The following is a 10613-nucleotide window of genomic DNA, read 5'->3' as shown; positions in this document are numbered from 1 at the left end:
TATATGTCGTGTATCTTGATTTCAGTAAGGCTTTTGACAAAGTCTCCAGCGATATTTTTGTGGAGAAGCTGGTAAAATGAGGGCTGGTTGAAGCTACTGTTATAGGGGGATTTGTAGCTGGTTGTCTGACCAAACCCAAAGAGTGTTCGCTAATGGTTCCTTGTCATCCTGGAAAAAAGGGACAAGAGGGATGCCGCAGGTCCCTCATTGTTGTTCAACATCTTTATAATGACTTGGATCAAGGTATTGAAGGGACACTCATCAGATTTGCGGGTGTCACCAAACTGGAAGGAGTAGCCAATGCTGCAGAAGACAGAATAGGGATTCAAGATGATCTGAACAGGTTGAAGAACTAGGCCAAAAGTAACAAAACGAATTTCAATAGGGACAAATGTAAGGTTCTACACTTAGGTGGGAAGAGCCAGCTACACAAATATAAGAGGGGGATACCTGGCTTGCAAGTACATGTGAAAAGGATCAAGGAGTCTCAGAAGATCACAAGCTTAACACAAGTCAACAGTGTGATGCAGTAGCAAAAAAAACCTACCGCTATTCTAGGCTGCATCAACAGAAGAATAGTGTCCAGATCGAGGGAAGTAAAACTAGTGCTTAATTCTGCCTTGGTCAGACCACACCTGAAATACTGTATCCAGTTCTGGGTGCCATAATGTAAGTGGAAATGTGTGCAGAGGAGGGCAACCAGGATGATAAAGAGTCTGGAATCCAAGCCTTATGAGGAACAGTTGAAGGAATTTGGTATGCTTTGTCTAGTAAAGAGGAGACACAGCAGATGCTATGGCCATCTTCAGATATCTAAAGGGTTGTCACATGGAAGATGGAGAAAACTTGTTTTCTCCTGCTCTGGAGGATAGGACCAGGCAGGTGTAATACTGATGCCTGAAAAGAGAGCCTTCTATAAAAGTCTGTATGGCATGGATTGATGGATTTAGGAGGATAAGCAGGTGAGATTCTTATCCTGCCCATGCCAGAAACACAAAGGGAAAATATGTATTTGGGGCTTATTTGGGCTTTACACTTTATCTTGTTATCTGAAAGCATTTTGTTCAGTTTTATCCAGGTGTGTTTTTCTTTTAGCAACCTTCATGCTTGTTTGAGAGATAAATCTGTGTCCAACTTGGATTTTGTGTTAACCCCAAATAATAAATTACTCATCTGCACTACAGCTATGTACACATTAGCAGTTTGAAACCACTGAGGTTGTACGTCCAACCCCCCCCCCCTGCATTTCAAGTCTCATTTTTCCCCTGCTGTACACAACAGGGATGTTTTCACTGCATAACCTGATTTGTTTCCCCATGTCTGCACCTCCCCACCAACTTCTAGTTAATGAACCTGTCATCTGCATATGCACTGCCCTAGCTCCTCTGATATCACAGAGAGATAAATAAACTCAGGCCATGTCACTAAATGCTACCTTGGAGGTTTTAGGATAAGAATTCGAAGGTCTGTGTGCAACTTTTGTTAAATACAGCCTCATAAAACTAAAGCTTTTAGATCTACCTGTGTGGGCAAACTACTGGTAAAGGTACAGTGGTACCTCAGGTTACATACGCTTCAGGTTACAGACTCCGCTAACCCAGAAATAGTGCTTCAGGTTAAGAACTTTGCTTCAGGATGAGAACAGAAATCGTGCTCCGGTGGCGCGGCAGCAGTGGGAGGCCCCATTAGCTAAAGTGGTGCTTCAGGTTAAGAACAGTTTCAGGTTAAGAACGGACCTCCAGAACGAATTAAGTACTTAACCCGAGGTACCACTGTAAAGGTAAAGGGACCCCTGACCATTAGGTCCAGTTGTGGCTGACTCTGGGGTTGCGGTGCTCATCTTGCTTTACTGGCCGAGGGAGCCAGCGTACAGCTTCCGGGTCATGTGGCCAGCATGACTAAGCCGCTTCTGGTGAACCAGAGCAGCGCATGGAAATGCCATTTACCTTCCCGCTGGAGTGGTACCTAGTTATCTACTTGTACTTTGACGTGCTTTCAAACTGCTAGGTTGGCAGGAGCTGGGACCGAGCAACAGGAGCTCACCCCGTCGCAGGGATTCGAACTGCCGACCTTCTGATTGACAAGTCCTAGGCTCTGTGGTTTAACCCACAGCGCCACCCATGTCCCTACTACTGAACTGCATGCTAAATTGTCATCTAATAGGAACATCCAATAGATGGTTGGATAGTGTTCTCAAAGCTACCAGCATGAGTTTGACCAAACTGCGGGAGGCAGTGGAAAACAGAAGTGCCTGGCGTGCTCTGGTCCATGGGGTCACGAAGAGTCGGACACGACTAAACGACTAAACAACAAATAGGAACAGGGCTTTCTTTGATGTGCCTGCAGTATTGTGGAATGCCCTCTTGGGGGAAGGCTGCATGTTCTTTAGCAACCTTTCACAAACAGCTATATCATTTATTTTTTATCTGACAGATTTGTGAGGAGCTTCTTCTTCTTCTTCTTCTTCTTCTTCTTCTTCTTCTTCTTCTTCGTATCTTGCTGTTGCTTTAGCTGATTTAAAGTATTAAAGTTGTTGACAGTTGTGTTTAGATTTTTATGAGTTTTAAGTCTTGCTTTGGATAGAATCTTATTTTATGATGGAAACCACTTTCAAACTTTATTTGTTGCTGCTGAAAAGCGGTATACGATTTGGAATAGCACCTTGTTGATATAAATCAGTTGAGCAGAGAGTTACAGTAAATGTTTAGCTTGCTGTAATCAGAATGCATTTGTATGCTGCACATGAGAATGAGGTGGAATATATATGGATTTTCATGTTTGGGTATCCAGTGTGCATAGGTGAAACATCTTTTTCGGATGTTGTTTGTCAGCTGAGTGGCCTTATACAGTATAGCTGCTGAGGTAGAGAGGATCAGAGCTGTTTCCAGAGCTGTTTAACACACTGGATTCTGGACTGTGGAGAATGATGAAGGAACTTTCTCTCTTGTTCATAGTTACTTGTCCACAAAATGATAAACCTTTATTTCCCCCATGTAAGTCAATTGGTTTTTCACTCTCGGCTTGTGCTTTTAAGATGGATGGAATTATATACATCTTACATCCTCATAGGCAATTGGGAGTATCAATAGAGACATCACTCTTTTCGTTTCTGACATGCTCATCAGGGAAAGAGTGCTGAAGCAAAAGAATTAATGTGGCATTTGATTTAATACACAGAACACAGTACTCAATTCCAGTAATGACATATGGCTTTGGGGGCAAGTCAGCTGGAGCTGTAAAGGAGTGGGGATTGCAGCCTGATTCTGCTAAGGAGTTTGCAAAATCAGTTCTGAGAGTAGCCATTTTTAAGAGAAAAGAGTGACCATGAATTTTAGTTTTAAAATACATCCATCTCAGAAGCATAGAACCAAATATCCTTACATTTAAAGTAGGAAATCTAAACAAAAGTAAGTCTTTTTTTAAAGAAGAAGAAGAAGCCTGCAATCATATTTTGTTATGCCTAAGCCACAGAGGGATAGTATGAACACAAAATCTGGGGCAGCATAAAAAGGATAATTTGAGCAAGATTGCTTGCTAATTTTTTGTTTTGTTTTTCCCCTTCCCAAAATTCATTTCAATGTGTCTTTATTATTACATACTCATAGTCAATGGGATCCTGGGTGATTTGGGACTGCATATACACCATAGATTTAAAGCACACACACACACCCCCACAGAATCCCAGGAAGTGGAGATTGTTAAGGGTGCTGGGAATTGTAGCTCTGTGAGGAGGAAGCCACAGTTATAAGGATTCTTCTCTCTCGGTGTGTTACATGCATGGTGCGTTTTTGTGTGTGTGCATGGAGCTGTTTAAGACAAGAGTTCCCTATTCAAACTATTATCTGCACTTTTAAGTGAATATGGATCTAAGAACAACCTTCTGTTTCATTATCTCTGTGCTGATATAGTGTCCGTAAAGGGGATCCAAATAGCTTCACAGCCACCACTTCTCAGAGCACTACCTCATCCCACTTGCCATCCTTAGTAAATACTGGCCTCCTTTACACGGGGGTTGTAATGATTGTTGGGGATTTGCATGCTTGAAATCTGCTATAGAAACACAAATTTCCAATATATATCATTAGAAGAATCAGCAGGACCGGATTTAGGTTTGATGAGGCCCCAAGCTACTGAAGGTAATGGGGCCCTTTATATGTCCAGCTGTCCTCTGTCAACAACAAATTGTCGCTGTTTTATTTGTCTTGAATATATACTATATGGCAGGGGTTCCCAAAGTTTTTTCAAAGAAGGCCAGATTTGATGAAGTGAGCATGCATGAGGGCCGACCAAAGTTCTTGACATCTGACATTTTTTTAGGATTGAAGTTGTTGAGCTTTTTGGGAAACTTTACCCCAGAAAATAAACTGCCACGGGGGCCAGATTAACATAGCTGTCAACGTTTTCCTTTTTTTAAGGGAAATTCCCTTATTCCGAATAGAATTCCTCACAATAAAAAGGAAAAGTTGACAGCTATGTGTATGCGGGTTAAACCAACTGGCAGGACGGATTAAGCCCCCCACCCCGAGACAGACGTTGGACATGTCTGCTATATGGTAATGTATGGACCTAATAGGTATCTAAAGCCATTTGCACATAACAAAATATGTATTTTATCAAAATAATTGTTGAACTGAAATACAGTCAAGAAGAAGAATATTAATAGTGAAATACCTTTACCTTTACCTTTACCTTTACTTTTAAATTTTTGGTGGGCCCCCAAGAGTGGGGCCCTAAGCTATAGCTTGTTTAGCTTATACGCACTGAGTATCAGCCACCTGGCCTGAAACAGATAAAAAAATATAATCTCTGTTTACAGCTCTCTACTTTGGGGCTTAAGAATCTTTCTTACATTTTCCAGCCACTCCCCTTTCCTGAGAGTAAAATCGTTTAAATCTGCACGCCTGGTGTTAGGGTCTGGCCTCCGTTTTATTGATGTGAGCGGATTTTGGGCGACAACACTTGCCCGAAAAAACAGGATAAAAATAAACAGGCTCGTAAATAAAGAAGGACTGTGGTATGAAGTTCAGTGACACTCCGTTACTAAACATGTTCTTTGGGAAATAAGCTCCGCGGATGGACCTCCTCCTAAAAGGAAAAGGAAGGTCCCTTCACCCCCTTGTGATGCGCGAGAGCCGAGCCGGCGTTTAAACTCATGCGGCCCCATCAGCTAACGCTTCGCCTCCAGGAATTCTGACCCTGATGAGCCACCGTACCAGCCCCTTGCCATCATGTGATTACAAGTCAGCTGACAAAAAACACCACTCCCGCATGCGGAAGTGGTCGCGGTGCTCGGCAAGATGGAGGGGGCGTTGGAGCATCATTTAGAAGACACGTAGGTGCTGGGGCTGGGGGAGGGATACGGGCGGGCCTTCTCCCTTTTGCCAAAGGGCCGTCGGAGGAGTCGTGGGGCGGCGGGGAGGGTGACGCGGCTCTTTCCTCGGGTGCATCCGGTACAGTAGCAGTCGCTGATCTCTGCTGTTTCCTCCTCCGTTAGAATGAAGAACCCCTCCATTGCAGGAGTCCTGTGCACCGATTCCCAGGGCCTCAACTTGGGCTGTAAGTAACGCTGACACCTTGTTATCGCATGTTCCCATGACGTCCAAGATGCTGCCTGTTTTTAAAAAATAGCTTGCTACCCCCTTAAAGATCCCTTGCCTTCTTCTGTGGTTCTCCCTCAACTTGTTCTCTCCTCTCGTCTCCTCCTAGTGTCAGACCAAGGTAGAGCTCTTCAAGCACCTAAGCCTGGTCTCTTATTGAATTTATGAGATACACTTATTGGGTAAGAGGAGAAACCCAGACGGTTTCTTTACCAAAATGCGACGCTTGTCCACAACTGGGAACTTAGTGAGATGGCTGGTGTTAGGTACAGTGCTTTTTTTCTGGGGGTACGCATACCCCTAAACATTTTGTGAATCTAAGTTTGGCCTCATTGAGGGGCAGTATTTCAATATGAGTAGGAAAATGAGAGTACCCCTAAACATTTTTTTAAGAAAAAAAGCACTGGTTGGGTGTATGTGCATAACAGTTACCTATGTAGCTGAAAAGCGAAGTCAGATTGGTAGTTATAGCATTAACAGCAAAGAGAGTCAAATAAGAGACCTCCTATTGCTTGCTTATGTGGTAGTTACATTGCTATCTAGACAACTTGTACAACTTAATACAATCTTCTTGTATTGCACAGTTCTAAAGTGCACAGCTATAGTGAATGACTTTAGATCAGCCAGCTAGCTTCAAGTAAATCAGTAATGGATGCTCCTGTATCTTCTGAACACTTCTATTTAAGATTTGTGAAGGCTTGACAAATTAAAACGCACTGCTAGTTAATAATCACTAACCCAACACAGCTACAAAATTCTTGCTGCTATTAGTTTTCTTTAAAGGTGACCTGCAAAAGTGATGACACAGGGATCACTTTGGCAAGGCAGGGACTTAGTTCTCCTCCTCTCGATTCAGCTCATTTATACCTTAACCCCCTATGCACACACTCTTCACTTTCTTATGCAACAACACTAACAGATCTTGCATATCATCTTTCTTCCTCAAGTGGCTCTGTTTCTTAAGGCTGCCTCTATAAAATCTCTGTGTCCTAGAAAACTTGACAGATGTTCCTTATGTCTGAGACCTTCTTGGCCTTCACTTAACCATTGCCTAGCAGCTGTAAACAAGTCAGACTGTCAGATAGTGGTCAGGCAGGGGGGAAAGGAAATATGGGGAAAGGGTGCTAAAATGGGATATGGAATGGGAGTGAGGAAGAAGGGCAGAAGAAGTAGGAAAGGAATAGTTATTTGGGTTTTCTAAATATTTTTTATTTGGAAAAAAATATTTGCCCATTAGGATAAATTGCATCAGGAAATTTTTGTTGCCTTAGAGAGTGATGCAACTTAGTATGTTTATTTTACATATATTAAGTAAACAAAGCTTTTAAAAACCCCTCAGTACTTTCAGATTTTTTGTCTCAGTACTTTCATATATTTAATTTGAAATATTTGATGGGGAAATTAAGAGCCCATTTAATGTGGTTTAAATGTTATATTGTGTAAAAAATATTCATAAAAATGTGAAATGCTAGCACTTGGATGATTGCCTGAAAAACATTAATTATTACTTTGTAACTGCCAAGCTTCCATAATACTGCAATTGGCATCCATTCTTTATTATTTTCAGTTTATGGAATTGAAAATTCTCTGGTTAAGGACTACATTTGGTTTCCCCATTTTCAGTCAGCATTTTTTGTTTTACATCCCTGAACTGACCACATCCTGTATTTCTTTACTCATTTTGAATGATAAACCATTGTGTTCTAGGTCGTGGTACCCTCTCAGATGAACATGCAGGTGTCATATCTGTTCTAGCCCAGCAAGCAGCCAAACTGACGTCTGATCCAACAGATATTCCTGTAGTGTGCCTCGAATCAGATACTGGGTATGTGTATTTCGAGCTATTACTTCCTTTACTTAAGACAAATTAACTGACATGACAGGCCCATTGCTTAAGTTGCCTTCTCATATGGATAAATTGGTTAATCCTTACTGCTCTCTGGGTTCTGTCTTCCATGTGCATGGTAACTTGTTTGGAAAGAACAGCTTCAATTTCTGATCTTTTGTTCTTGGAATTTGAGCCAACTTGCAAAAGTACTCTTAAGAGTGAAGAAGACACAAAGATCTTAACTAGCCTCAGTTAATGTGTTTTGCCATCAGGCTCTCAGTGTAGCTGGGAAGTAGGTTATTGTTCTTCCTACTTTTCTTAGCTATAGTGCTGCACCCTCCTTTGATCATATTGCATGTTGCAAGAGCCTCATCCTTGTAGTTTCCCCTCTGCTATGGAATAATTTGCTCTCTTCTGCTAATGGGTTGTGGCAAACATAAGAGGAAATAGGATCATCTGTTTAGGATGCTGATATCATGGAATAAATTGAAAGATTCTTCCTTGGTGCATGTGGCTTCACTGACTTTGGAGTTCTGTAGGATTAATTTTAAGCTTTAAACATATACTTATTGCAGCCTTGTAAATACACCTCCCAGTTACTAGTCTGCCTGGGGCTGGCAGGTGTGAAGAGCTGCATTCTGTGTTGGGCACTGATGAGGGATGGAGTGTACCATCCCTCCTCTGCCAGTTCACTCAGTTGCCTGCATGAAATGGGTACCAGGCTAGTTCACAAATATAAGGCTGCTTTAAGCCTTATTTTAAGTGTTAGGTTTCTTGTAAACAGGGGTGTGCTTCCAAGCCTTGTCCCCTCCAGCATGCCACCATGACCACATTTGGAGCCTTCCATGAATTTGAAGGTGAAGGTCTGAGGTGGGAAGCTTCTACTTACGGAGTCTCCCTGTGGATTTAGATCTCCAGTTGCACAGGACTTTAAACTGTGTTTGTGTGGAGCCTCAAATTGAAGGGCTCTAAAGATAGTGATGCACCCCAACTCCCATGTTGGTCAACATGTGAGTAGAGCCAATGCCCAAATAGGGCACTGATAAGGTTTACAAGGAAAAAAAGTTTAATAAATAATTCTGGGTTTAAAGTCTACCTGATTTTGCTAATATTTGAAATAATGGCAATTAAAGGGGTGTCATCAAAATGTCTATAGCTGTATTACTAATGATGACAAGTGAAGAGTAGCTATGTGTAATATGAAAAGCAACAAATCTAAAGGCAGCAACAGTGGGCTGCAATTATTTTGGTTAACAGTTGGGACTTGTTTCATTCTATGAAAGTGGTGTGTTTAAAAACAAACCTTCTGTTTCTTTCAGCAATATCATGATCCAGAAGCATGATGGCATCACAGTAGCAGTACACAAAATGGCATCTTAACCTTATACATCCACAATACTCCTTGCTCTTTATGCACCTTTGAGGACTACTCTTCTACAGATTAATACAGGTTGAATATCCAGTATCACTAGGTAGAACCTAGCTGGATTGGACTGTAAACATTCTCCCAAGTTGGTATGGAATCTTAATTGCTCTGAACTTGTGCCATTTCATATTATCATGTGTGGAATGTTTCCTGTTACATGGCTGGGGAGAGCACCTTGTCAGGTGGCCCCAATACTCAATAAATAAATAAACAAACAAACTAGAACACACTGCTTGTTCACACTGCTTGTTTGACTTAATGTTGTTTTATTTGGTGTGTCTAGCCAGGCAATGACATTCACTTGTCTTAAGAAAATGCAGTTGTTTGGTATACCGAGCTTCCTTCTATGTACAAAACTAACAATCACATATTTAAAAGGGACTTGACCATAATAGTTGCCTGACTAATGAGACAAACTGTTTTGTGTCATCTGCTTGTTAGCTGATGGCAGTGTATTAGCTACCATCTGTAAAGCTCTCTCTTCTGAATTTCTTGAATTCCACTAGCTGATCAAGAGATACACACAGGGTTGATAGTAAACCTGGCTATTTCATGAATCAGGGATAGCTCAGTCAGTAGAGCATGGGACTCTCAGAGTTGCAGGTTCAAGCTCCACGGGCAAAGGATTCCTGCATTGCAGGACGTTGGACCAGACGATCCTCGCGGTCCCTTCCAGCTCTACAATTCTTGATTTTATGTTCTAATTCCAGAGACCTATAAATCTAGCATTTAGGATATCCCAAGAACGAACAAATCTGAATCCCCTGTGGAGTCCTGAGGACCAATACATTTCAGACCAAACTCTGCCATAGGTTAACTCATGGAGAGTGTTAATAGAGCCAGAAGCTTAACTCTAAAAAAAGGCACATGACCTCAGTGTGTAAGAAAATAGTGTAGGGACTCATGTCAAGTGTGGAATGTGGGGTTTGTGCTCATCAGAACACTCTCTCAAGTACAACCTAGGATGAAGGGCAGCAGGAGAACCATGACACATAACAGAATCCTTTTCAATCTAGCTTCCATCCCAGTTGAAGTACAGTGGTGCCCCGCAAGACGAACACCTCGGAAGACGAAAAACTCGCTAGACGAAGGAGTTTTTCGTTTTCTTAGCCGCTTCGCAAGACGCATCTCCCTATGGGCTTGCTTCGCAAAACGAAGCTTGCCCCGCAAGCTCCGGGGATAGGGGGAAGCGCAGCGCGTCTTCCCCGCTGTCCCCGGACCTCTTTTGAAGCAAGGGGCGGCGGGGAGAAGATCACTTCTCCCCGTTGCCAGCCCCGCAATCTCCGGGGACAGAGGGGAAGGCGCGCGCACCTTCCCCTCTGTCCCCGGACCCCTTTTGAACCAAGGGGCAGCAACGGGGAGAAGCGATTCTCCCCGCTGCCCCTTCCCTTGCTTTAAAACAGGTCCGGGGACAGAGGGGAAGGCGCGCGGCGCTTCCCCTCTGTCCCCGGAGATTGCGGGGCAGGCAACGGGGAGAAGCAATCTTCTCCCCGCCGCCCCTTGCTTTAAACAGGTCCGGGGACAGAGGGGAAGGCGCACGGCGCTTCCCCTCTGTCCCCGGACGGTCTCCATAGGAACGCATTGATTGATTTTCAATGCATTCCTATGGGAAACCGTGCTTCGCAAGACGAAAAACTCGCAAGAAGAAAAAACTTGCGGAACGAATTAATTTCGTCTTGCGAGGCACCACTGTAAAATGTATTAGCTGCTCTAGCAGATTACTATGCCAGAAAATACAAGATGAAGGTGATCCTGTTGATTC

The 10613-nt window shown here is 42.9% G+C and overlaps 1 protein-coding gene across 1 annotated transcript; it reads left to right on the top strand.

The window, feature by feature from the left end:
• The first annotated feature begins 5223 nt into the window (after positions 1–5223).
• On the top strand, positions 5224–9092 carry LAMTOR5 (late endosomal/lysosomal adaptor, MAPK and MTOR activator 5). The gene is made up of 4 exons (XM_079982475.1): positions 5224–5332; positions 5495–5556; positions 7305–7422; positions 8745–9092. Exons 1-4 carry the CDS (start codon positions 5298–5300, stop codon positions 8803–8805), a joined length of 276 nt encoding a protein of 91 aa, XP_079838601.1. The 5' UTR covers positions 5224–5297; the 3' UTR covers positions 8806–9092.
• The last annotated feature ends 1521 nt before the right edge of the window (positions 9093–10613 follow it).

The sequence above is a fragment of the Podarcis cretensis genome (genome assembly GCF_951804945.1).
Source record: "Podarcis cretensis genome assembly, chromosome: 6".
Taxonomy (NCBI): Eukaryota; Metazoa; Chordata; class Lepidosauria; order Squamata; family Lacertidae; genus Podarcis; species Podarcis cretensis.
The sequence above is the reverse complement of the archived record's forward strand: the minus strand, read 5'-3'. Positions and strand labels throughout refer to the sequence as shown.

Coding starts and splice junctions, on each gene's coding strand:
- LAMTOR5 (XM_079982475.1), top strand. CDS start 5,298: ATGGAGGGGGCGTTGGAGCATCATTTAGAAGACAC. Junction 5,333..5,494: donor GAGCATCATTTAGAAGACAC/GTAGGTGCTGGG, acceptor CTCCTCCGTTAG/AATGAAGAACCCCTCCATTG. Junction 5,557..7,304: donor CCAGGGCCTCAACTTGGGCT/GTAAGTAACGCT, acceptor ATTGTGTTCTAG/GTCGTGGTACCCTCTCAGAT.